The 26,903-nt window shown below is 46.7% G+C and overlaps 2 protein-coding genes across 2 annotated transcripts in view; one reads left to right on the top strand and one right to left on the bottom strand.

Moving 5' to 3' along the window:
- LOC110470966 (store-operated calcium entry regulator STIMATE) overlaps positions 1-21,232 on the top strand; it is a 29,795-nt gene extending 8,563 nt beyond the window's left edge. Inside the window, exons 2-8 of the mRNA XM_021531052.3 lie at positions 2,560-2,608; positions 2,830-2,925; positions 4,631-4,752; positions 12,589-12,701; positions 13,723-13,806; positions 14,804-14,920; positions 20,610-21,232. Coding sequence (XP_021386727.1) covers positions 2,560-2,608; positions 2,830-2,925; positions 4,631-4,752; positions 12,589-12,701; positions 13,723-13,806; positions 14,804-14,920; positions 20,610-20,723 — 695 coding nt within the window. The 3' untranslated portion in view covers positions 20,724-21,232. The remainder of the gene's footprint in view (positions 1-2,559; positions 2,609-2,829; positions 2,926-4,630; positions 4,753-12,588; positions 12,702-13,722; positions 13,807-14,803; positions 14,921-20,609) is intronic.
- A 2,246-nt stretch (positions 21,233-23,478) lies between these two features.
- ITIH5 (inter-alpha-trypsin inhibitor heavy chain 5) overlaps positions 23,479-26,903 on the bottom strand; it is a 47,098-nt gene continuing 43,673 nt past the window's right edge. Inside the window, exon 14 of the mRNA XM_021530942.3 lies at positions 23,479-26,154. Within this exon, the coding sequence (XP_021386617.2) occupies positions 25,856-26,154 (299 nt within the window). The 3' untranslated portion in view covers positions 23,479-25,855. The remainder of the gene's footprint in view (positions 26,155-26,903) is intronic.

Raw genomic sequence — 26,903 nt, 5'->3', positions numbered from 1 at the left:
TTTAAAGTAAATATTAAAGATGGACTGATCTGTCTCAGCCAGGGTAGCAAACCCACCTACAGCTGGTGGAAAACTGAGTGGATTGCAGTGATTGGAAACACATTTTGAGAACAGAGGAGATTTTAGCCTTTCTCCAGCTTGATCCAGCTAAGTTGTGCATGCCATGGCTTGGCTCTCTGTAGCATTGGGAAGAGGGGAGGGAAGCTTTGCAGTTGCTGCTCATTCTCCAGAGCCCTGCTGTGCTCACTGAGCACAAAGTGCTGCTTCATGGAGGGCTCCATCATCTCCTGGAGTCTTCAGAGATGTGGTGCTGCTCCTGTGGATTTAACAACCCTGGGTCACAGCTACCAAACAACTCTGCTCCCTGTTTAAGCTCTGGTAATCTTGGCTGGATTTCTGGTTTAATTTGGAGACAGCCTGCTGCAGCTCTGCACAGTAAATGCCCTATTAAGCAGTTAATTATTTCTCTATAATACTAGCTTTTATCTTTAATATAACAGTTTTACTGTCTCTGATAATTACACAGTCTCAGATAACTCTCTTAAATCTAATGAGGCATGACAAGCTGTGTTCAACAAGGCACCACACCATTAACTTCTTACCTCTTACTTGTCATCTTATCATACTGAATTACTGTATTTCTAGCCTCAGTGGCTGTGGATACATAACATGTCACTTCTCATTAAGAAAATAATGAAAACCACCCCTGGTGCTCCTGTGGTTGGGCTGGTGGTCAGCTGGCTGGCCTGGTGGCCTGAAGACCCCTCCAACAGCTCCTCTGCAGCGTTGTGCTCTTTGCCCCCATGAGCTGCGGGTTGCTTTAAACACTTCTGGCCACTTGGTTGGTCCATGGCTCTGATGCTTGTGGATAGGTGAAATGAAAATTGGCTTTTGAAGGGCATCAGTGGTGATGGATGCTGTCTGTGCTGATGGCAGTCCTTGCTGCAGGAATATCTCCTGGTAGGATTCCATTGTAAATGCAGGTGAACCCAATGGGAAGAAATGATGATGTCTGACTCAATTCAGAAGGCTGAAGGATTTCTTTATTATAACTATGCTAAAATACATTAATTACTATATAAAAGTAAGATATTAAAACTTCACACTACTTTCTCTGACTCTGTCTCTTAACTCTAACTCAACTCGTGACCCTCTCTGAGAGCCCAGCCCCAGGTGGGTTGGATTGGCCATCAGGCTCAAACAATCCTCACCAGAATCCAACCAAGCAATCACCCCAGGTAAACAATTCTCCAAGCACATTCCACATGGGAAAATCAAGGAGCAGAAATAGAAATTGTTTTTTCTTTAATTTCTCTCTGTGCACCTCTCAGGATTTTTCATAGAGGGAGAGAAATGTGCTTGCCACAGGATTCAGCTGGATGAGGGAAACTGGTGGCTTTTTTCTGGACAGGGGTAGGACAAGCTGCTGCAGCAGTGTCTGGTGTGACTTGACTGGTGCTTTGTCATCACTGGCAATAATGGATCAGGTCGTTGTGGTGCTGGGTTTCTGTGGATTTGAGACTGGCACCAAATCCCTGCATGTGCCTGACTAAATCCTGGGATTAGGAGAGATCACAGGATTGGGGGATGGTTTGGGGTGGAAGGGATTTTACAGACCATCTTGTTCCACCCCCTGCCATGGGCAGGGACACCTTCCACTGACCCAGGTGGCTCCAAGCCCTGTCCAGCCTGGCCTTGGACACTTCCAGGGATGGGGCATCCACAGCTGCTCTGGGCAACCTGTTCCAGGGCCTCCCCATCCTCACAGCCAAGAATTTGTCCAATATCCAATCTAAATATCTCTTCTTTTAATTGTAAGATTTTCTCATTGTCCTATCACCCCTTTCTCTTCATCTATTGCCCTGTCACCTTGCAGTACAAAGCTGCACTTTTGAAATATCCTGTCAGGGAAGTCCCTGCATCCTTGTTGGATCAGGAAGGCATTTCCCAGGGGAAGGAGCCCAGGCTGCTCTTTGGGGGCAGCCTGAGAGCTCAAATACAGCTGGAGAGAACAGAGCAGCTGCCTGACCTTACATGTTTCAAGAAGTGAAGAGTTCCTTCTCTGTCACTATAATTTCAGGTTGCCTGGGAGGATTATTAGGGCTGGTAGGTGATGGTGACCCCTCCCTCAGCATTCCCTGGGTCCCATGGCACAGGAATGCTGCTGCTGAGGGATGCCAGGAGCACACACCTCTCTCCAAACACCTCTGCTGTCCATCCTGCTGACCCCTGGGTGCAGGCATTGCCTCTGGTTGGTTTGTCCAGGCCAGAGAACAGAATCATGGAATCATTATGGCTGGAAAAGCCATCCAGGATCATCAAGTCCAACCATTAACCCAGCACTGCCAAGCCCACCCCTAAGCTCAACATCTGTGTCTTCTGGACACTTGCAGGGACAGTGATTCCACCACTGCCCTGGGGAGGTCCTTTGCCTTTGTTCAGCTTTAAACTTGCAGATGCTGAGGGCCCTGCAGGATTTTTTGACTGCTTTTGCAGCGCAGTTTGCACACATGGAGGGCTTCATCCGGGTAATGTAACCTCTCTAAATTCTCTTTGCAGTAAAACGATTTAAGGAACCAAAGGCAGAGAGGCGTCCCTGGAGGATATGGTGAGGTTTTTCATTTGAAACTTGAAAAAACTGTGTTTATAATATTTTTTTTCTCTTATACTAACAGTCTTCTAGGCCCCCTGTGTATCCTATATGACATTTAATTGTTAAATGAAATGTGCTGCTGCTTCCCAAGGAAACCTCCATAAAGTAGCTGGTGTTCCCTAGAAATAAAATTCCCTGCATAACTCCTTCAGAAAATCTTGGGTTTTTTCCTCCAGGTTTTATGATACCTCCAAACAAGCCATAGGTGCCCTCTTCATCCACTTTGCCAATGTTTTTCTGTCTGATCTCACTGAGGAGGACCCTTGTTCTCTGTAAGTACACGAGGCACTTTTATTCATGCCCTACATCTGTCTAAGGGAGAATTGTGTTGGGAAGGGTCATGAACAATGGAAATGGGTCCATCTGAAGCACTGCATGGTGATAAACCCTGCTGAGCTTGTTTTTGTGGTCTCTGTTGTCTTCTTTGCTTGTCCTGTTTGAGGAATTTCTAAACTAAACCTCAGAGTAAATGTAGAAGTGCCACCTTTACTTCAGACACTTTGCAGATAAAAATTTAGTTTCAGCATGAACATCATCTCATTTTGAGAAACTCCTTTAGGCTTCAAAATGCTCCTTAAAACCTTCTGGCCCATCTCCTTTTTTATATTAAAGTTCTGCACCTTGATATGTTTTTTTAAGCAGACACAAGTTTAGCTGGGGCTGTACATAACCTCTCAAATGATGTATTGTTGTTTCTTTAAACAGACAGTGTTTTAAAATAAACCCTTTCATGCTTATGCTGTGCCCTTTGGGTGTGTTGTTTATTTTTGATGTGTGTTTGATGTTTCCCTGCACTGCCTGACTTCTCATCCTGAACCAGGCAGCTTAAAACCCTCCAGCCCTGTCCCTGGGCTTTGAGGCTCATACTCTGTGTCCTGCCCAGAATAAACCACCAGAGCTCCATGTTTGTATGGAATGCTCTGATTTTCAGCAGCTGGAAACTGTAAAAAGCCAGTCTGAGTTTTTGGATGTAGAAAAACTTAATGTTATGCTTTCAAAGTGGATATCAAAAGCAGATTGTTGTTTTCAATTTTTTGGTTCAGAGGCAGCATCGAGTTCTGGAAAAGGAAATGTTCACTGCTGTAGCCTTGTGCTTGGCATTTTCTTCATGCTGTAGAAATCTGGCAGAAAATACTGCAATAATGGAAAACTGCATAAAAAAAACACATTAGTCTATGTGATTTTTTTTTTTTTTTTTTTGGAGTTCATTAAAATACCAAGCCCTGGATTAGAGCTTGAACCCTGCAATTCCCAGAAGGTCCCTGCAGGTCTCCTGCCTCTGGCACTCTGCCCAGTGACACTTCAACATCCAGAGCTGCAGAACTCAATTCCATGGAGCCAAAATCTCCTGGCAGGGATGGGTTCAGCTCCTGGATCTGCAGTGGGACCTGAATTTGAGATTTTCGGGACCTCAGTGTTCTTTCTGCTGAGCCAGGGCCCATCCCCTCTCCCAAAACCTACCTCTCACTCTATGTCTGTGTTTTTGGGAGCATCTTGCAGCTGCTCAGAAAAATGGACTTTTTGCCTCTTGTGCTGCCCAGTTTGTAGAGCAGCTGTGGCGCCCGAAAAGCTGCCATTTTCTTGGGTGAAATTTTGGGAAAAGTTTGGTTCTGTTTCCTCTGAATCTTGGGATTTCATTCTTTTTAATTAAAAAAAAAAAAAAAAAAAAAGATGCTGCAAGTGGAAAGTCTCCTTTATGGGGGGTAACTTTTAAGAATATTTATTGCTATATGAAAAAATGAGTAGTGCCAGAGAGTTGGTGGAGCCTGTCCCTTCTCTTCTGAAGAAGCTTTTAAACTAAGAAATTGCTGGTAAGGCTTAGGAAAATGCAATAAAAGAGAAAGGAAGCGAGTTTGGATTGTTAAGCAGGCTTATTTAAAATCTTGGGGTTTTAAGATTAATTTCCATTATGAAATGAAAGATTTTGATTAATACTTAAGAACACAGCTGAAACCTTGAATTTTCCTCTGCTCTTAGCTACCTTATTAATTTCATCCTGGATGCCACGCTGGGGATGCTGCTGATCTGGCTGGGTGTGAAAGTTGTCTCCTGGATCGTGCAGCACAAGAAATACACATACCTGGTCTTTGGGGAGTATGGTAGGTGTCACCTGCTCTGCCCAGGGGGGGTTGGTGTGCTTGGTGTGCTCCCAGCTGGGGATGGGGACAAGAAAATGGCAAGAACTAGAGTCTGGGGCTGAAATGTGAGCAGCTGTTATCCCTTCTTCAGAGAGCTCAGGAGGGTGAGTTAAGTGCTGGAACCACTGGAGTGTGGCAGGGTGGTGATGGAAAGCTGAACATTATTTGTAGAATATACCCCAGGACATTGGTATGGTAAATTAAGGTGTATAGGGTTCTTTTTTGGGGTTCTTCCATGGGTTTTTCCCCATTATCTCCATTCAGAATGTGGAGTTCTTGCATTTGCCTTGAGCTGTGGTAGGGATCAGCCAGGCACAGTGTGACGCCAAAACTTGAGTTCTCAAGTGTGGCCTCTTTTTTAAATTCGTGCCTTGAGATGGAGAAAACGTTTCCAAAAAGCTGCTCTCGGCCAGCCCCACTAGAGGGTAGCAGCTCCCTTCCAAAAGAGCAGAGCCAGCTCGCTGGAAAAGCTGCAGGAAAGGGAAAAATTAATGCTTTGCCTATTTTACATTACATGTCATATACAGATGAGTTCATCCTATTTCAGGAAATAAATCTTATTCATAAAAATTACAGTCTTGCCATTAATCACAGAGTCACAGAATAATGGGCTTGGAAGAGACCTCTAAGATCATCAAGTCCAACCTATGCCCCAACACCTCAACTAGACTATAGCACCAAGTGCCAAGTCCAGTCTTTTTTTAAACATATCCAGAGATGGTGATTCTACCATTCCACCTGAAAAGACAATTCCATTACTTTATTATTCTTTTGGTGAAATTTTTTTTCCTAATATCCAACCTAAACCTTCCCTGACGTAGCTTGAGACTGTGTCCTCTTGTTCTGTCAGTTGTTGCCCAAAAAAAAAAATTTAAACCACTTAAATGCTGTATACAAAAATATCTTTTAAAAACAAACAAAACATCCTACAAGGCATTTCCAGGCATAGAGGAAGGAGAGCAACCCCCTCTCTTCTATGTTCACATTGAGATTAACATTAAGATGTTAATCATTCTGTTCTGAAGGTAGCCTTGTTTCTTTGTGTTTTTAGTAGCTGGTGTGGCATCTGAGCTGGTGAAACTTGGACCCAGCTGGGATTATTTTGGGGACCCCAGTGCCTTGTGCATTCACTCAGTTTGTGCAGAGGGTGAAGGGCCAGGCTGGGTTGGTGAGGCAGAAGCAGCAGCTGCACACTGGGAAGGAGATGATGTGGCAGGGCTGGATCTCCTCAAACCTGAGAGTGGCCCCCAAGGCTGATCTCCAGAGCAGTTTCAGCATCCTGACAGCAGGCATTTGGTGGGGGCAATACCTTTTGTATTTTCCCTGATAACTCCTCCTTTATAATAGATCCCTAAACTTAGTCAGATGAGCCAGCAGAAGAATCCAGATATTCTAAGTTCAGGAACTGGAGTTTTTTCCCTTTGGAGCAACAAGGACTGGAAGCCCAACCACCTCAGGACACAGATTCAGCTTCATGTGCCACGTCTGCAGTTGAGGAGAAGCAAAAAACATGAAAAGTCTGTTGGCAGAGCAGTGATGAACTTCTGTTGAGCTGTAGCTGGCCCCTCATTAGAGCTGTCTTAGAAACTACTCAATCCTTTGAGAAAATCTTGCTTTTATTAGTAAAAAACAAGTTTGTGCTGTTGCTTCAATTTGGTTCTTGGACTGGGGGTTAAATATCTCATCCATCAAGTACAGTTTTTGTGCAGGTCTCTGGCCAGAGTGACCCAGTGGAAAATACAGGTGGGAGCCAAGTGACATGTCCAAGGCAATCCTGTGGCAGGGCTGGGGAAGGAAAACACTCCCGTCCTCATCTCTGGTGTTAACTTATAAAACAGTTGGGAAGACGCTTGTAAACTTTGTACAGTTTGATGCAGGCTCCAGGAATATGATTCATTTTCTGGGCTAATTGCTGTACCAGACTTTGCTCCTCGGGAGAATTGAGGGAAGCAACATAAGTCCTGCAGAGGGGAAAACCAGGGGAGCACAAAATCCATGTTGCAAACAGCAGTTAATGCCATTTCTCCAGCCATCAGAGCAGGAGAGTTTTGTCCCAGTCCAGTAGAGCCAGTACCCATCTTCCTGCACCAACTTGGAGGGGGGAAAAAAAATAAATCTTTCACAGCTGTGTCCTTCCAGCAGCCCTGCAGCTGATGCAAAGCACTGCAGTTGTCCTTTGGTGTGGGCTGCAGCAGTTCCTCTGCTCTGTGGCTGCTTCTCCTGCCTCCACAGCCCTGGCTGGCTCCCCCTGTGCAGCTGCAAGAGCTGCATTGAAGGGGAAGTAAAGTAAAGGGGAGGGAAAGCCCTTAAATCTATGCTGCTATTTTAAGAATGCAGCTGTCCAGAATTGTTTAGAAAAATCAATTTCCATATTTCCAAAATCCCAGGAACAGGCATTCTGTGATCAGCCTCTCTTGTGCCTGAGCTCATGGCCAAAGCCTGCTGCAGCCAGGAATGACCTGTTTTACAGCTAGTAGGAATCAAAGGCTCCTGTTCACTTATGTTCCTCCATCTTTTGCCCAAAAGCTCTGGATTACTCTCTGAATTGCCTCTAAGCACAGGAAACTGCAGTTTGGAAAGTGCTGTCTCTTCTCAGGCTGCCTGGCTCCTGGTGTTCCTGGCACAGGTGGGCTTTGGGAACGAGGGTTGCCTTACACCTACTCAGAGCTAACAAACTCCTACCCCTGGAGGTGCTGAAAGCCAGGTTGGATGGGACCCTGAGACACTCCCATGGCAGAGGGTTTGTAATAACTAGGTGATATTTTTAAGGTCTGTTCAACCCAAACCATTCTGTGATGATTCTGTGGAATTCCACAAACTCACCGTTGCTGTAGCAAGTCATGGTTACAGGAGCTGTCCGTGTAGGGAACCATCACAGGGAGGAGAATAAAGGAGAATTTAAGCTTCAAAAGATGTGGGAGGTGGATACCCAAGTTCTTGGAGGTGCTGTTGGGCTGGGACAGACTGAGCAGAGCATGTGCTGGCTCCAGTCAGGGTGTGCAGATCAAGCCTGACTGAACTTTGTGCCTCGTCTCCAAACTGGTCCAGCTCTCTTCTCCCTCCCCATGGCAATGAGCAGCTCCCTAGAGAACACCTTTGTATGGCTGCAGTACCCTGACATTTTAACTGTGTTCAGTAATTCTTCAGGATTACTTTAGAAATACCCCAGTATTTTCTTTTAAGTCAGCAAATGGGATGAATTTTCATTGAGAGAGATATTTCCTGCAATGTGCAAGTAAATTTTTCTGGAGGAGCATTAAGAAATGAGGGGGAGGAAAAGTGTTCTCAGTGGAAAATGTCCCTCTGGCTGCCCATCTGGATGTTGACTTGTAGCTGTGGTCACTGGCTATCTAAGCCTGATGCTTTGTGCTTGTTCAGTGTCTGGAAATGGAAAGGCATCTTGCTTGGAGGCCTTCAAAGTCTGTTTAGTGGCCTGTTGAACTCTGCTGGTCAAATTTAGTGCTAAGAGAATATGCTCTGTGCCAGCTGCTGAGTTTAACTGAGGACCTGTGTAGGCTGCTTTTGGCCCCGTGGTGCTGTTGTACAAAATTTCCATAACAAATATTCCCACGTCCTGGAGCAGTCAAGGGAACTGGCTGCTAATGCTTGAGGAAATGCTGCTGGAAATAGCTCTAACCTGAGAGGCTCTCCTGTCCTCAGCCTGCTGGGCTTTTCCACCCCTAGGACCAGGGGGGAAAAGTGAGGAGAAGGCTGAAGGTCCTGCTCAGGGATCGTGTGTGGTTGGGTCCCTTGCTCTGAGTGGGTGCAACCTCTGAGCCTCCTGAATTTGGGTGACAGCAGCACTGTTCCCTGCAGTTTGAATATCCACAGGGCCCAAAGGTCCCTAGCATTGGTGTGACACTGCACACTGGGGACAGATTCTAACTGTGCACTCACTTTTCTGTGGTTCAGCAGTGTGACAGGTTGTCCAGGGGAGCTGGGAATGCCCCATCCCTGGAAGTGCTCAAGGCCAGGTTGGATGGGTTTTGAACAGCTTGGTCTAGTGGGAGGTGTCCTTGCTTATGGGGTCCCTTCCAACACACACCATTCTGTGATTTAGTAATTTTAGTTCAGGTGCAGAAAATGCCAGAGAAGGTCTGGGGTGTCCACTGGACCCATCTGCTGCTCTGATGCACCACATTCCTGTCTAGAAACCTGGTTTTGCCCTCCAGGTGAGCATTTCACAGGATTCAACTTTACTGCTATTTCCTACCCTCTGTGCTTGGCACAGGTAATTATCCCTTGGTTTTGGAGGTACCATTTATGTGTCTCCTGAGAAGTTTTTATTGACTTTTCCTACCCTCACCTTGTCACCCAGTACAACTTCCAGTGCTTTCAAATACTTGCCTTTCCTCAAACCACCTGAACCCTTCACTTTGGCTGGGATTGAGCTTTTTCCCTACCTGCTCTGTGCACACAAGTCCCCAGAAGACTGTAAATAAATAAAGCTGTAACATGTGGGCTGTGCTGACAGCTTGGTGCATTAGGCAGCCTGGATTAAAATTAATCCTGTTGTGTGGTAACAGCTCCAAAACCTCAGGCACTGCAGCTCTGGCTCCCCAGCAGCTGGGCTCCCACGCACCAGTGCAATGTGAGAAACATTTGTGTGAGGTTGCCATGGGCTCCAGTGGTTCTTGGGCTGCTCCAAGGAAGTTTTGCTGGAGGTGGGGGCCACTAGGAATGCTGCTGGAGGAGAGCAGTCATAATTCAGTGGGTGCATCCTGCGGGGCAAAGGAGGATATTAATTTCTACAAGGATGGGAGATGGCTGCAGGAAGGTTTTAGCAGAGGCTGTTCTCTAAGCTAGAGGTTTGTGGTAGGCTCAGTGTGGTAGAGCTGAGATGTCCTGGGTTACCTCCCAGCTAGAACCAGGGACAAGAAGCTGGAAGGGTTCAGAGGGAGTGTGATACATATAATCACCCAACAGGTGTGATGTGGAGGCTGCAAAGGCCACTCAGACCAATTCCCCACCCTGCTGTGTTCAGAGTTTTCCTTTCCTTGTAGGAAAGAGGAGAACCTCTATTTTATTCTAATTTTTTTTAGCCTTTAGGTAGCAGATTAGTTTTGGCTGGCTGGCAGCGTGGTGTGGCTGAGTCTTGTGGATTCTCCTTGAGGTTTATGTATAGAAACACTTCCTGTAAGAAGAATCCTTCCAAATTTACAGAGCAGGGCACCTCTGGGGAGCTCTTGATCCACCAAAGACTGAATGTGAGGATGCCTCTGCAAATGCTTTCTGTAGGAAACCAGCACTTACATGAGTTCAGCTCCAGTATTCCAGCCTTTCCCTACTGTGGAAGGAGAAGGGGAAAATTTTTGTCTAGGGACCATAAAGCTTCCCTGATGAGGTTCCAGGAAATGTTGGCTTGAAGGCTCCTGGTGTTGGTCGAAGTTAGGTGAATTAGTGGTGGATGAGTGGATGATGGCCACTGGGGTGAATCGGTGGTCCTTGGGTGACTCCACACCTGCTGAGGTGAGAAGCAGAGAGCTGCACTCCTTGGTGAAGTGGAAATGAGCTGTAGTCTCTAAGTCACCTTTGCAGCCCTTAAGGCCATGCTGCTCTTTTGTTTTCACCTTTGTCTTGAATCATTTTGCTGCAGAGCAGCCTCCTGTCCCTGGGAGGTCAGGATGCAGGAAAAAATAACAGTAGAAACACCTTCTGTTCTCCCTGCTGGGTGAGGAAGTTAAGTCCTGAATACCCAGGCAAGCCCATGCCTAGGGTGGGTTAAGAAGCAGGTGGGCTCCAGTGGTTCTTGGGCTGTCCCAAGGAAGTTTTGTTGGTGGTGGGGAGCACTAGGAATGCTGCTGGAGGAGAGCAGTCATAATTCAGTGGGTGCATCCTTCGGGGTGAAGGAAAATATTAATTTCTCCTTTCTCTTCTTTGGCCTGGTGAGCCAAAACCTGCCTCGGGCTGTGCAGTGCACAGAATGCAGAGCAAGGAACCACAGGGCATGGTTGTGGTGGTGAATGGCAGTGACCTGTCCCTGCAAGGGGGCAGGTATTTGGGAGAGATCTCAGACCTGCTGCTGCTTTTTGGGCAAGCTGAGGTGACAGAGGGAAGTGCTGTCACAGAGAGACAATTCACAAAGGGTGGCTTTAGTCCTGTCCCTCCACGGGGGACAGAGCACAGCTGACAACACAGAGCAGAAGGGAAAGAGTTCAAATGCAGGAAGGATACAACGGATGTATTTGTTTTCCTGGTTTGTTTGTACTCAGAGCTCTGATGGGTGGTGATAATGTGGGGGTTTCTGGGAGAATTGGTTTGTTTTGGGGTACAGGGGCAAAAAGTTTCACTAGACCCAAGGTGTGTGCCAAAGGCAGCCAGGCTTCCTAATCTATTGGGAGAGGCTTTTAGGAGGATCTGATAGATCTTTTAGAAAGCCTCTCTGACACCAGCCTGTGGCTTCCAGCTGCCTCTGACACTGCTCCCATCTCCTCACAGACCACCCATTAAGCTGTTGCCTGCCAGGGAGCAGAGATTCCTCTCTCCAAAATCCTCCACAGGCTGTGCTGGGTGTGCTTCCACATAACCTTCCTGGCTCCTTCTTCCTGCCCTTCCTCCCTGCAGTTCTGCTGCTTTGGCTCTCTCTGCTTGCTCTCCTCATCCCTGCACCCTTGGTCCTTCCCTCTCCTCTTCTTTGCTTCCTTCTCAGTCATGGCTTGAGCAATTAAGAATTTGGGGCAGGAGGTGATCCTACCTTGGACACTACCAGCATGCTTTTACTTTTTAGCTGTAGCTTTGGAACGAGACAGGTGTTTTGGTATGTTGCTACCAAATGACAGAAGAAGGACAAATGTACCTGAAAACCTGTTTTGCACTTGCTGGGAAGCTGATCCCCACAGAGCTAGGGCTTGGTTGGACACCAGCTCTCACCAAATCCACTGGATGTGCTGCTGGTTTTTGTGGCTAGAGGTTTTTATCGGTGTGGATAAATGTCCCTTTGCAGACTGCTGGTGTTGTCTCTCCCTTCCACATCTAGACAGAATTGTGCTGAGAAGTGGGGAAAAGTGGACAAAAGTGAAGCAAGGCTCCCAGCCTGCTGCCATCTGACCTCACTGAGGGTTGGCATCTGTCAGTGCCAACTGCACAGGCTCCCTTGCATGGATGGAATTCCAAATTCCGGGCAGATTATGCTGGGAACGAGTGTTGCCAGAGGTTATCTTTGTCTTTAAATGGTAAGAGGAAATGCTGCAGCTTTCCTGAGCCAAATAGTTTATCATAATAGAATATCTCAGTTTTGCAGACCTGAGATATTCTGGTGAGCCAGGGGAGGTGATAACCAGCTGGCAGGGTGCTCACAGAGGGCTGAAGCAAGCACATGTAACAGATACAGAACCATTATTGTTGTTACCAATACAAATATGCTTTTCCTTATTTCTTGGTGAGTACCCCGTTGGAAACATTCATATTTAATTAGCATTGATTCTTTTTGAGTGAATTGCTTTAAAACCTGGGGTGATGGAGCCCCTGTCTCTTGCTCAGACAGTATCACATAACCAGCCTTCACTTCATCAGCACAATGAAATAATTCTGCTCAGGCCTGACAAGTTACGCTGCTTGTAGTGAAAATAGTGAATTTAAATTTTCAAACTGCTCCTGGTAACTTTGTGGGTAAGGCTTGGCAGGGAGCACATTGCAGATTAGATTTTTAATTATTTATTTGCATTTTTTTAATAGAAGAGTGTGCAGGTACTGACTGGTCATTGTAAAGAGGAGGGTCAGTATCAAGCATGAGGCAACTTTTCTGCAAGACTCTCTCCCCCTGTCCTCTGCCCCAGATTTAATATTCTGTTTTTCCAGGTGACCCTCCACAAGCTGCTGCCTGGATTGGCCAGTGCATCCTCTACTTGCTGATAATGGTTTTTGAGAAGACTGTGATTAGCCTTGTCCTGCTTATCCCTGGCTGGACAAAGGTAAGCAGTATTTTTCTAGCTGTAGCTGTTGTGGTTTCTTTTTGTCAGCTTTGCCTGATTCATGGTTCCCATTATTGAGGGCCTTTAATCCTCACACTTACTGACTTCACTCTGTAATCATTAGCTATTACTTACATTTTGGGAAACATGAATTTCATAATGGTTTGGCTTTTGGTGCATTATCTTGCTAGTCAAAAGCTAATGGAATAAGATGATACTTTAATTTTCTTTTTTGTTCTTGGAAGACTAAAATGGGCTGGGCTGGCAGCTGAGCTCCTTCAGTTCTGCCAGAGGATTTCTGTGTTGTTCTGTCAAGTCAGTCCATGTTGGTGTTTTGTGATCCTGTGCTTAAACCAGGGGATTAATTTGGAAAGTGCTATACAAGTAGTGTGTTGTGTTTTCCTGCTCAGCTGCTTCTGTATGCCAGCACTGTTAATTGTGTTGATCAGAAGCTTATCTTTAAAAACATAAAAATAATAACCTGTGGGGCTTTTAGCCACTTACCTGTTGGCACCTGTGATGGGTGTAAAAACCTAATCCTGAGAGTCAGGGGTAACTCCAGCCTGGAGTCCTCTTTCAGCAGGCACCGTGTGTAACTGAGGAGTTGCCTCCAGCAGTCTGGGAGCACTCATCTCTTTAAGGGTTGTCCTTCAAAGCCAGGAGCCCACAGTGCTCACACTTGGATGTGAACTTGAGCAGCACAAATCCAGATCCAGAGATGCTGCTGGATTCCTCTCTGTGGTTACTGTTCGTGGCTGGTGTCCTTGTTCTGCACATGAGCTCCAGGGAGCCAAGGGAAGTCCCACCAGCTGTTGTCATGGATAGTTACACTGAAAGACTTGTTTCTGTACAAAATCTTGTGTTTGGCAGCTGGGCTAAGGGAATATCCTGTGTAATCTTTTTAAGAGCTGGGTTGAAGCTCTGGCTGCTCACGTAAGAAGACAAGCAGTTTTCATCAAAGATCTTGCAACAGAGCAGTTCAAATAATGCTAAAGTGTTCTAAATGTTTTCTCCTCTGCAGCTTCAGCAGATCCTCCTGGGTTACATCCCAAACCCTCAGCTGGAGCTCGTCCTGGTGATGTTTGTTGTGCCTTTCATAGTCAATGTAAGTGGTGCCTCTGCAGGTGCTGGGTGGGCTGGTTTGGAGATTACATTCAGCCTCGTGGGACTGTGCCCAGGGACTGGCTGGGGGCAGCCTTGAAGTGCCTGGGGCAGGGTGGAGGGGTGTGTGAAGAAATCTATCTTGTCACAAATCAGTCACTGCCACAGTCTCTGTTCCCAATTCCCTCCCCTTCTCTGAGCTGCTGTGGGGCTGACTCTTCACCTCTTGGAATAAAGCTGGGTCTTGTTAGGTGAGAGCTTATCTCAACAGCATGGGGATGCCCAAAACATTTTAATGTCCCATAGGATGGCTCATGACCTTGACAATCCAGTCATTTGGCTGGATGTCAGCTTATTTATTTATTATTATTTATTACAGCAAGACAAGGTGCTCTGAACCCGGAACTGTTGTTTTTCTCAAAATTAGTTTGACAAAACCTCTTAAAAGCTCAGCTCTTTCCTGGTTCCCCTGATTCTGGGTAATCCTTGAGCTGCTGCTCAGTTCCTGCTAAGGTGGGAAGTGGGAGCAAGGTGTTTTAGCACTCAGATACTCCCTGGACAAGCAGGGAGTTGAACTCGCTTTCAGCTCATCCCATGCACATTTCAATGGATGCAGCACTGGCACAGCTGGATTGATCTGCCTCTCTGCACCATCCCAGGCTTCATTTCCACATTGGAAAGCAGATTCTGAAAGAACTGAGCAGGGACTGGTTCAGGCAGATGAACTTTGGATGGAGCTTGGTTCAGTGGTGATGTTCTGGTGGAAACTTGGCCTATTGTGGTCTTATTTAATCTGAAAACAATAGGACTTGTGTAAGAAGGGACTTAAGGAGTTTGACTCACCCAATCCCCATGGACACAATTGATGCAGGGCTGATCTAGATACAAGGATGATCAAGGCTGGATGTCTGGAGAACCCAAGAGGGGAAGAAATATCTGTGATTGAATGACTCTGCATTTTGGCCTCTGCAATCTGTTGATGTAACTTCTTTCTCCCCAAGGCCATTATGTTCTGGGTTGTGGACAGCTTGATCATGAGGAAATACAAGCAGAAGGATACCCTAGACATCAATGGATCCACAGAAACTCCTCGGGCCAGGAGGACTGAGGAATCTCAGGTAAGACCAGGGATGCAAACTTGTTTTTCAGACCAAGATGCAAGTCTGTGGCATGGTCTGTGTGTTTTACCACAATCCTGTAACAGAACATCACATTGCCTGGAGCTGGGGTGGTGCTTCACGAATGTGGGTGATCACCTTGCAAAGTCAAACTCACTCTAACCACGAGCAATGTCACAGCCCAGGAAGTGTTGCTGAAATACTGCCCTGAATGATGACAATATCTTGGGGGATGAGCTGGCTTCTGCACTGATCTGTGTGAGCAGGCTAAAAGTGTCCCTCTGAGCTTTATTATATTTAATTTTAATTAATTTTGGCTGGGTAGAACTTACTTTTCTCTGTTTGATTGTTAGCATCCCTTTTAGAGGACAAGGCTTAGCTGGGAATCCTATTTTTGTCAACATTTGGTATTTTTTCAACCAGATTATTGTTCCTTAGCTGGAGGAGGCTGTGCTTTGTATAGTCTGAGCCCAACAGTTAAAAGTTATGGTGGGGGAGGAAACGCTGCAGTTCCAGCAGACTTTGTGCTTCTTAATCATTTTGGGTAGGTGATGTCTGCATCTCACTGACCTTTGGGCAGAGTCCACAGTCTTGGTCCCTGGGAGGAATTCCCTTCCTTCTGCTGGCACCCAGGCCTGGTTTTAGTGTGTTCTGTGTACAAATGCTGATATCCTGCAGCTCACTGGTGAGACTTACCAAGATAAGATAATTTCTGGCAATCGCAGCCTGGCTCCTGGAGGAGCTTCTGCTGAGGAATTCAGAGGAACAGAAATAGCTCTTGCTCTCTGAGAGTTCTTTCACAAGAAGTAACTCAGCTCTGCTGCTGATAGATGGCATGGCCCATCACAGGTGACACTGCAGCACGCACAGAGGTGGCAATGTTTTAACAGCGTGTGCTTGGCAGCCTGCACAGCAGCCAAGGCTTCTGTGTCCCAGGGGTGCAGCAGGGAAGTGGCCACTGCTCCTGCAGTGTCAGAGGAATCCTGGCTCTGGCAGGGAGGGCAGGCAGATGTCAGCAGCTGTTGAGACAGGAGGGTCGCTCCTGCTGGCCCTGCCTCTGGATGAGCATCTCTGGTGAGGTCGCTGGTGGTCAAGCCCTGCCCTGCTCACTGGATGTCCAAGCTCAGTTAGAATTACAGTAGCTCAGGGGCAGAGCTGGGGAGGTGACATCTCTGAGATAAAGATCTCCTTCTCAGCTTTTGGAACCAAACCTTGCAGCATCCAGGCTCCCAGGTGCTGGCTGCTGTGGATGTGTCACACATGGTGTCACAGGTACTGCTTCTCCGTGGAGATGGAGCTGACCTCTGCCCAGTTCCACTGGAAGTGGAAGTGTTTTGTGACCTCTAGCTCAGTTTTGGATAATCTGAAGGAACAATACCTAATTTCCAGGTGCTAAGAAAGCCTCTTCTAGCAGGAGTTTCAAGTGATGGAAACATTTCCCGTAACCTGCCACTTTCTGCCAAAGGTTTCTCTCATCTTCCAAGAACCTGACTGCTTTTCTCTGAAGACTTCAGCAAAAATTCAACAATGTGCAGGTCATATTTTCATCCTGAAACCCCCTGATCCATCCCTGCAGTGGAGCTACCAAGCGGACTGGTTTCTCCTCTGAGCAGTCTGCAGGGATTGCCTCCTTTATGCTCAGACATGTTCCTGTGCCTCTGGCCTGACAAATATTTTGGGCAGAGTAGGAAACTTATGAAGAAATAGAGAAGTGGGTGACCTGTTTTCCAACTCTTTCTTGGCACTGGGCCTTCAGGAATAGCCTTAAGCTCCTGCTTCAGGTGTCAGCTTCTTAAGCTGAGAACTAAAGATCATGTTGACTGGCTGAGCCCTACAGCTGGATTGACTGGAATTTAGTCTCAAAAGCAGAAAATGTGCATTTTCTGGGCTTGTTGCTGCTAATTTCATGTTTCCCTGCTGCTCAGTGGAGGAGGAAGGGGGGCTGGGGAGTGCAGGGCAGAGCTGATGTGTCCCCCAGGTTTATCAGGGCTCATCAGGGCCGTCTCGCTGCAGGCGCCACCAGCTCCCATCTCGCTGCCGACTTGAATTTCAACCCTCTGCCTATCTCACCAATGGAGTGTCATTATTTTCACCTGAACCAGCAGTTTGTGTTTGGAAAAGGAGGGGGAAGAGATAGGAAGGAGAATGGAAAGAGTGGGCTGGAGTTAACCTGTCACTTTTCTCCAGGGGCAGCAGGAATCCTCAGCTCTGTCCTTGGCTTGGTGGAGCAGCTGGGTAGACAGGAGAAACCCAGCAACAGCAGTGCTGCTGCTGGTGTCGCTTACTGATGCTGTTCCTGCAGCCAAGGAAGTGGCAGCCTCTTGTGGGCTTTAAATCTCCTTTGGTGAACCAGAGGATGAGCTCTTGCTACTTCTTTTACACTGAATCCCTGAAAGGGACAAACTCCCTCTTATGGTTGGAAGAATTTCACCCTTCTTTTCCTTCCATGTCAGTCTTAAGCTTTGTGCTGTTTCAGCCTCCTGCCGTGCCTGGTAAATGTTCATGGAGTAATATTTTTTCCCTCTTGTGGGATAGGAAAGGATCTCTTGAATACCAGTTTGCATCCAGTGCTGTTCAGCCTGGGGAAATTCATCTACAAGGCCCTTATTTTGGCTTTGTATGTGTCCTGCCCTTGGCCAGGCTCTTTTCCCTTGCCCTTGTAACTCCCAATGAACTTTAGATCTTATCAGTGATTTCTTTGTTTCCTCCACTCAAGAAAACAAGTCCGTTTTAATAATGTTTTATTTGATCTTTTTTAAGTTGTTTTTTTTTCCCCCCCCAGGGAGGTGGATGAGTTTCTGTTCCTTTCCCGAAGGCTTAAACTTTTAGAGACAACCCTTAAAGCAAAAGTCCAGTAACAGTGGTACCTGTGAGAAAAATTAAGGTGAAATTTGAGACTGCTGTGAGGCTGGAAGGAAAGTTAATATACTGCATGAGGGCCTGCCTTTGGTCAGGATGGAGTTCACCACCTGCCCTAATTCCCTTCATAAGGAACTCTGTATTTTGGCACTCATTAGATGAAGATGCTGATAGACACCAATACAGTGCTGCTTACTTATAAGTGTTGAAACACTTAGAAAGTCCAACAGCAAGTTGGATTTGCCAAGAAACAATTTTAATTTTTATTTTTTTTATTTTTAATCAGCTCAAACTCGTGGTGAACTCAGGTGCCAGGTCCTTACAGGGAAAATAAATGAAGGTGGACATAGAGGTGCTTTGGGAAGGAAACTGTACCACCTCAGAGTCCTCCTGACCTGTGGCAAATCATGATGTGGGATGTGAGGTGTGTGAGGACTGCTGAGTGAGACAGCAGCACATTGTCCCAGGACTGGGAAACCATATCCCACTCCCAGCTGTGCCATCAACCTGCTGTGATCCTGACCTGGATGCATCTGCAGGGAAAGAGCCTTGTCCAAGTTGTTCTGAAAACTCCCAAATTAGGGTTGGGCTTGCAAATGATATTTGAGGGTGTGGCGATGAGGTGCTCTCTTTTGGTGCTGCTTCCTGGGAATTGTGGCAAGGTTCCCAGGGGACTGTTGCTTGTGTAACTTCCCATTAGTGAGGTGTTGGGGCTGGGTTGGACTTGATGAGCTTGAAGGTCTCTTCCAACCCAGCCATCCTGTGAAATCTGTGAAGTGTGTGGTGGGCAGGTAGCAGCTTGGATGGGTCTGGATGCACGACAATGTATCACCACCCCTGCTTGGCTGCAAAGGGATTTGAGTTTTCAGCTGAAAGCCACCCAAATCACCAGTTCAACAGGCCCCACAACCAGTCTGTTGCAGCCTGTCAGAGCTCAGTGAGTTCATAATGTAACTACACACACATTTCTTCAGGTCCAACAGCATCACAATACCAGTGTGATAAACAGAGGAAATCTTCACGTGAGAGAGATGGAAACTTTCCAATGTGTGTCCTGAACCAAAAAAAAAAATCTGTGGGATCAATGTTGGGGACAAGAGAGCTTAATCTGCTCTGCTGTCCTTTGGGTGTCTGACTGAAGAGAACAGCCCTGGACGGAGGACTGCGGTGTGTATGAGGGTGGGGAGCAGGAAATCTTCCCCTGCGGCTCCTCTGCTGCTTTGAAGTCACTGACTCACTGGAGTTGTGTTTTTCCTGTTTGGTGCTTTTGTTGCTGTGGTGACTGGCCCCCTGGTGCTGCCTGAGCTCTGGCAAGTGAAGGGCATGTTCATTCACAGCTGTGTGTGGAGATGGAGATAGGAGTAATTCCCCCTGCTCCTGATTTTGCCCAAGGAATCCTGAGTTCTGGAATGTTGGGAATGTTCTGTGTGTGAGCTCTGGGCTGAAAGTCCACCAGCCATCCATCCCTTTGAGCTGGGAGGCTGCTGAGGCAGGCACAGGGAGACTTCATAGTGACAGTGCAGCTTCTCTTGCCCAGATGTGGGTGTTGGAGGAATTCTGTGTAGGACAGGGTGGAGCTGGTCTGCAGCACAGCTCTGATGAGGAGCAGCTGAGGGAACTGGGGGTGCAGGAGAAAAGGAGGCTCAGGTGTGACTTTATTCCTCTCTACAACTCCCTGAAAGGAGGTTGTAGCCAGGTGGGGATCAGTCTCTTCTCCCAGGTAACAAGAACAGGACAAGAGGGAATGGCCCCAAGTTGCACCAGAGGACGTTTAGATTGAATATTAAGGAAAATTTATTTACTGAAAGGGTGGTCAGGTGCTGGCACAGGCTGCCCAGAGAAATGGTGGAATAACCATCCCTGGAAGTGTTGAAAAAACAAGTGGATGTGGTGCTCAGGGATGTTTAGGTTTAGTGGTGAACCTGGCAGCACTGAGTTGATGGTTGGATTCAGCCTAGGAGGTCTTTTCCAACCATGAGGATTCAGTGATTCTAACCTGTCCAGCCATTAATATTATCTATGCACCTGCTGGCTGGCATTGGGTTTCAGTTCTTCTGCAGTCAGTGCAGCCATCTCCTGGATAAAATCCAGCCTTTTTCCTCTTCCAGAGGATGTGGCTGAAAAATGCCCACATGTGGCTCCGTCTGCATCTTGCAAATATGCTGATGGGAACCAATTTAGAGTAGGCCATAGTATCCTCAGGTGTGGAGTTAACTACTGAGTTGGGTAAGGGTTCCAGCAAGAAAAAAAAGTGCTTTTTTACCTTGAACACCAGTGAGAGGTGTCAGTGCTCAGCTTTGGCTCCCACAGCTCAGACTGAGCCAGGAGCTGCTGTGTCAGGCAGAAATGAGGTGCTGCCAGGCTGGGGCACCACTCCTGAGCTGGCTCCATGGCTGAAGCTGAGCCTGTAGCCCTGCTTGCCCTTCTGGCTGAGCTGTGGAGGTGACAAGCAGCTGGGGGCCTGGGAAAAGGTCTACATGAGGTACAGCTGGTCACAAAATATGTGGCCTCATTTTTGTACATGTGTGCTGAGGCTTCAGCCAGGCCTGGACATCCAGGTGTGAGTTCTGTCCCATGGGGATCAGAGCCTTCAGCTGCCCATTCTGCTCTCAAGGAAGGGCACTGGGATGGTCGTGGTGCCTGTGCCCAAATCTGTTTGGCTGCTGTTGGAGAGATGGTCTAGATGACCCTGAAGCCTTACCCAAATCTGACAGAGAGGATTGGTCTGGCAGCAGACCCCTCTGTAGGAATGCTTGACTCGTTCAGCATGCAGTATTGAGAAGCTCTGAGAGCTTTGACTCCATCAGCATCTCTCTGTTCTCCTTTCTAGGTATTGCTCTCTCCAGACATGGATTTTGAGCAGTCTGAAAGCGACCAGGATACTTCAGGACTCTGGGGAACCACCCAGAAGATGAAGCAGCCCAGCTATCAAGTGGTCATCTGACAACAGCGGGACAAGGAGGAAGGAGCAGCACTGTGATCTTGAGCTGGCCAAGGAAGGGCAGGGTGGGGAATACTGGGTGACCCTTTTGGATCTACAGAGACCCTTTTGCCTGCCTTACCCTGGACCTATCCTGCAGTTGTCCTGTGGATGCTGTCTGTGCATCCTGTACAAGTTTGAGCAGGATCTGCTTTACCTGTCTGCCCCTCACGCAGGCACGTTGAGGTTGGGGATACAGGGATGTGTTTTCCCTGGCTGGACAACTGGGTGTGTGACTTTTTTTTTCTTTTGTCAGGGCTAGAGGCTGAAATGAAAATACTGTCTGGTTTTTTAATAGATAAAGGAAAACAAGCTCTATTCTGTATTACCTGAACTGTGACACTTTTATATGCACAATGCTCAAAGAAATGGTTTGCAATATGTATTTAAATGTCTTGAATTGGGAAGCTTGTCCCAGCGAATCTGATTCTTTTTACTGTTTTATAAGGAATCAAATAAATATTTGACCTAAATCGCTTCATAGATGAAATGCCTTCATGTGCCTAATGTTCTACACAACCCTAATGCTGTGAAAGGGAGGAAGGGGAGCTGTTGAAATCTTTCCTGACCAGGGAAGATTGTGCTTCTGCAGCAGGGCTGTTCTGGTAAATCTAAAGATGAAGAGCTTGAGCCACAGAGCTTGGTTTCTGTGGTTGAGCTGTAGGAGCTGCTTCAGTGCAAAGCCCTGATGCTGCAGCATCAGCCTTTGCTGGGCTCCAGAATAAACTCAGAGATGGATCCCAGCCAGCACCTTACAAGGGAGTGTTTACTGCAAGTTGACAGCTCGCCTTTTACTTAGCTTAAAACAAACAACAGAAATGTCTGCAGGATCTGATTCAAAATATATCTGAAAGCCCTATTAGCTAGCCCTGGTTTGGGGGTAAGGAAGGACCTGGGGTAGCAGTGCTGCTGGAAAAGACTCTGGGTCACCCCAGGCCTGGCACTGTCTGCTCCAAGTGTGAAGTGCTGGGCTTTGCCCTGTTTGCTTTCCTCTTAGCACGGTGTATTTGTCTATAAACACAAAAATGCAAAACACTTTGCAGCTGTCCTGGGGAGAGAGCGAGCACAGAGCAGCTGCAGCACCCCACACCCAGGCTGGATGCAGACACAGCTGTGAGAGACCCAGCCAGAGTCCAAATGGGGGGACAGTCCTTGGAGCAGGGATCCAGGGCCCACTGGGCTGCTATCCCTGGTGGAGCCATAGCCAGGCTTTGCTTCTTGCAAGACAACTCCCCTTAAGCGATGGATGGGAATGAGCTTTTATTTTTCTTTTCCCCCTTGTACTTTTCCCAAGAAAACAGCCCTTATTAAGGGGTAAAAATTAAAGGATTTGGATTTTCTAACTTGGATGGATTTAGATGCAAAGGCTGAGCTTGGAGCATGTGAAGAAATTTGGTGGGGTTTTTTTTATTTTTTGGGGGTTTGGTTTGTTGTTTTTCTCCTGACTTCAAAGTGGTTTGAAGCCTTAGATGCAAATCAAAGTCTCGGATGCCCCTCAGTGAACTAGACACGCTTGGCTACACTTGCAGCTGTGCAGCTTTAAACTGTTTTTCTGGAAATTAAGTCCTTTTTTGTTTTTCTTCCTTAATGAAGGGTCAAAACCCTACTTCTGCTGGTGCATCAAAAGGCTTTTGGAACACATGGCATACAGCTCTCTGAATAGATTATTTATATTGCTCAGTGCAGTTGGTTTCACAACACAACTTCTGCTTGTCTGGGGGGTTCTGCACTGGTAAGGGTTGGAGTAAGTCCTGTGCTGTACAAGTTTTTGACTGGAAATAGATTATTAAAACAGCTTCCCTCTTAGAAACTTGTTCCCTGCTTTGAGGAATACTGGTATTTTGGACTTTTGTTCTTGCTATGGGCTGCACAGTGCCATCCTGCAGTGGGTAAAGAGTGCAAATTTGGCCAAAGCAATGTCCTTGTTCTAAACTGGACTGCGAGTGACATGATCTTCATTTGGCTCTTAACTGAAGCTAAGAGAAGGTTCACAATTGGCAATAGCAGGAGAAGTAAAATGTGGGGGAAGGTTCTCCCTGCCAATCCTTGTGTAGCCAGTGCTGTTTCAGCAGCCCTGTTCCCTTCCCATCTCTGAAATGGTGCCATGCAGTTGTTTCCATTGCACTCCAGAGTGAGTGCTCAGCCTCCTTCCTGAGCTGTCTGAGCAATGTGCAATCACTAGACACAGCCCTGTGAATCCAAGTGCTCTGTGACACTCTTGGAGATGAGAACAAATGCATCTTACTGCAATAGTTGCACAGAGGTCTGGGAGCTCTCTGGGACAGCATGAAGGGCTGTGAGGATCAAGCCTGAATATATTCCCCCTCGTGAGAGAGGGAAGTGTTGTGCTACCCACTTCAGAGCTGAAAAAAATTGAGATTTACAGTCCATGACCTGCCTTTGCTCTTGGGGCAGCAGGAGCACAAACTGTTTTCCCATGTCCTATTCCACTGCATTTAAAGTCTGTGGTTAAACTCATTTCAATGTGGGAGTAGAAGCCTAGAATCTGTTCTCATCTCCTACCAAGTGCATAGGGACTAAAGAACATCAATGACCTTTAATTTTCCACTGAAATTCATTTGGTTCCCAACTTATTGTTAACTCATGAGTGGTTCTTTCATTCATCTGGTAACGTGAGCCTGTCCAGCAGCATAAAACACACACAACCTTAGCTTCAAAGCTTGTTTTACCTTTGCCAAATGAAAGCTTCACTGCAGTGTTCACTGTAAAATATTTATTGTGAAATGGATAACTGGAGCCTTAAGGAGACCTTGAGTATATTGCTCCAGGTGCTTCATTGGACTTGATCCTTGTTATCTTCAGGCCCTGAAAGAAATGTGTTTCCTTGGCTGGAGGAGGAGAAAGAGGAGCAATGATGCACCCGAATTATTAGCAGTAGGTGTGTGTTTATATATATTATATACATATCTATATACAGAGGAGATGAGAGCCTAAGCCAGTCCCTCCCCTTAGCAATACACATGGACAGCACAATGTGGGAGGAGAGGGGAGGTTTCAGTAAGGACAGTTTGGAAACACCTGCCAAACCCTGGGGTGTCCAGAAATCCCCTGCCACTTTCCTGTTCACTCCCTGCTAGTGAAAGGGGAGGGTGTTTGGGTATGGGCTGTGGGTGATCCTCCTACTCTCTTCTTGGGCGGAGAAGTCAACTTCACAGCTGTTCTTCCTCATCTCTTTCTGGCCCACAAGCAAACTGCAGAGCATGAAACCTCTGTTATTATTCCACACTCAGGACTGTGCTGAAGGTCTTGCCTTCAGCCCTCCCTCACAGGAGAGCTATTTCTCAAGATAGCAGGGCCCAAAGCAGTAGTTTCTTCTTTATGTTCTGTTCCAAAGTACAAGCCTTGGCATGAGTTTTGTGCTAACTGAGCTCTCGGTAAGGATCTTCCAGAGTGCAGTTAAATCTTGCTGGTTGCTTTTGGCTGTTTCCCTCTTCCAGGCAGCAGCACATGGTATGAGTAAAGAAACCATGCTTGCCACCTGCTCTGCTGCCACGGTGCTTGCAGCACTAACAAGCTGATCAAGCAACTGGAAAATCACCACACTACCCCCAGCAGCTGGAGCTCCAACAGCAATAATATGATTTAATTGTTAAATATGAAAAAAAAAAAAAAAAAACCCAAAAAAAACCCAGGCAAGATTGAACCTATTTCTGTAGGTCCCTGGCAACTGTTTTCTCCTAACACATGGATATAATTTAATTCCTGGAGATGCTTCCACACCCAGCCTCTCTCCTTTTCAATTCTGGAAAGGCAGAGTATTCATGAGCTCAGTTTGGCCTTGCCATGTAAATGTCTTTGTGGTTGTCAAGTCCTCTTTGGACAAGTTCTTTGCTAAAACTCCCCTGTGGCTGATGTATAGCATTGCTCAGTGATGCCTCACTTTAAAACACACCACAGCCTTGCAGTTTTGGGTTTGGAGCACCACCTGCAGTGGGGGTGGCTGGCAGACCCTTCTGTAACCTCCTGCTGCCAAATTCCTGCTGCGCACAAATTCCTGCAGTGTAAGGAAGGAGAAGAAGCCAGGGGAAATCGGGATGAAAGTTTTTTGACGATTTGGAATAAATAAAGACTTCCTCCCTGATTACAAAAGCAGCTAGAGTCGTCTAGTCAAAATTCAAGAGGCTGCTTTGTAGGCTCACAAGCTGTTGTGGGTTCTGGTTTGTCATCCCTTAGGAAATTTTTATCTTTGCTGAGCAGAAGGGGCGTGATCCTCAAGGACACGGCAGGTCTGGTAGAAGCTCACAGTGGAACTTTGTTTCTTCCTCAGGGAGTCAAGACTCAAAAAATCACTACCCCTGCAATGTTATTTAAATTGTATTGTGTTGAATTAATTGCTCCATGGAATGAGAGCCTGCACCACTCCTTTTGCTGCTGAGGACCAGAGGTGCTTTTTAAGCATGCAGCCTGTGCACCAAGACAGCAACAAACCCCATCAAGGTTTTCACCACTGTTTTAAGGGTTTTTAGTGATTCAGGGAACATCAGGTTTAGTGGCAAATCCAGACCTCATCCCACTAACCAGAAAAGCAATACCCTCCTGTGGCCTGTTGCTTTCAGGTTTTGATTTTGTTTGATGCTAATGGGTCACTGCAGATGAATATCCACCCACATCTCCTTTCTCTTTTTGTCTTTCTCTCCTTTCCCCATGGACCAAGGTTGGAGCAGGTGCTCCAAGTCACTTCTTTGCAAAGCCTATCACCTCAACAGGCACTGTTCTGTATGATCTGCCTCTTGTGGGGTGACTCACCAGGCCCAGCGGGTATTGCACAGATCCCTGCATTGATTTATTTTAAGGCCAGGAGACTCTGCACTGTTCACTGGCTTATTTCTCCCTCCCTGACCACTGAGACAGCATCAATCATGCCTTTAACCACATCCTTTCCCCCAGCCTTCTTTTTCTTCAGGAATCTGATGAATGTTCATTTAGCATGAGAGAGAGACAGCTGATTTCCAAGGACAAAGTCCTTGGTTTCTTTGGCACCAAAAAGTAAGGAAATGCTCATAAGTTTCCTAGTAAAGGCTTCAGAAGGGACCTGCTGTCACACGTGCTGCTACAATGCATTGCTGTGACCAGTCTTAAAGGCTGTGAATTGTCCCAGAGCTGGTCCCTGTGTCGAAGGGGTGAGAAGCCAGATAGTCCCTATAGCTCCCATCGATCAGTTTGTCCGCGTTGTTTTTGGCAAACCAGCAGTCGACTTCCTGCTGGCCATTGTAGATCCTCCTCTGCTTCCACACGACTGGAACCAGCCTCCCCTTCACCTTCAGGGTGTTTGTGGGGTTTGCCTTCAACGCCTCCGTTTGGTTCTGCCCAACCTCCCAACGACTTGTGTTTAGGGATTCCTGAAGGAGCTTAACTTCATGGTTCAAGAACTGACCTGCAAGGCAAGATAAAATAAGAGTTCATGACTGGCTGATTTGTGCCTGTTTATAAGTTGCTGTGGTTTGGTGGTTTGTTTGGATTTTTTGGTAGGATGCATTTGAGGATTCTCAGCTTATGGATCTCTAAAGGGCTTCTCTGCAAGAGCAGGATGAATCTTCCTGTGATTCATTTCTGAATCCCACAAACACAGAGGTTAGAATAAAACCCTATTTTTTTTTTTTTTCCACGGGTCACTAAAGAGTTAAAGAGATTTTTTAGCTGCCAGTAGTAAGCTCCCTTCTGTGGGCCATGGTTACTCACACAATGTCTTTCAGGAAGCAAAAAGTCCTAGGCCTGAAGATTCAAGTTCTGTTCCCTTGCCTTCATGGGAGAACGTTCTTCTAGGCCAAACCTAAGTGTGGATTTAGAGGTTCGTCCATGAGAGTGGCCTGAGTCCAAAACACCACTCCTACAGGATCATCTCCTGTTTCACCTGGGAGTGTCTGAGTGGCACAGAAACTACAGCAGAAGTTTTAGAGTTCTGTACCTGTACATGACCCAAAACATCAATACTTCTCATTGGCTGAAAGAGCACAACCATCTGGCCATTAGCTGATCCTACCTAAAGCCTAGTTCCTTCAATAGGTAGGGGTGGCTCTTTTTTTATTTCACATTTTAAAGGAGCCACAAAAACTTCTTGTGGAAGATTTGGTTTCTGCCTCTGTACTGGGAGCACCCAAGCATGTGTATTCTAATAGTAACTGT

This window comes from Lonchura striata, chromosome 5, assembly GCF_046129695.1.
Source record: "Lonchura striata isolate bLonStr1 chromosome 5, bLonStr1.mat, whole genome shotgun sequence".
Taxonomy (NCBI): domain Eukaryota; kingdom Metazoa; phylum Chordata; class Aves; order Passeriformes; family Estrildidae; genus Lonchura; species Lonchura striata.
Note: the sequence above shows the minus strand (reverse complement) of the source record. Positions and strands in the feature narration are given on the sequence as shown.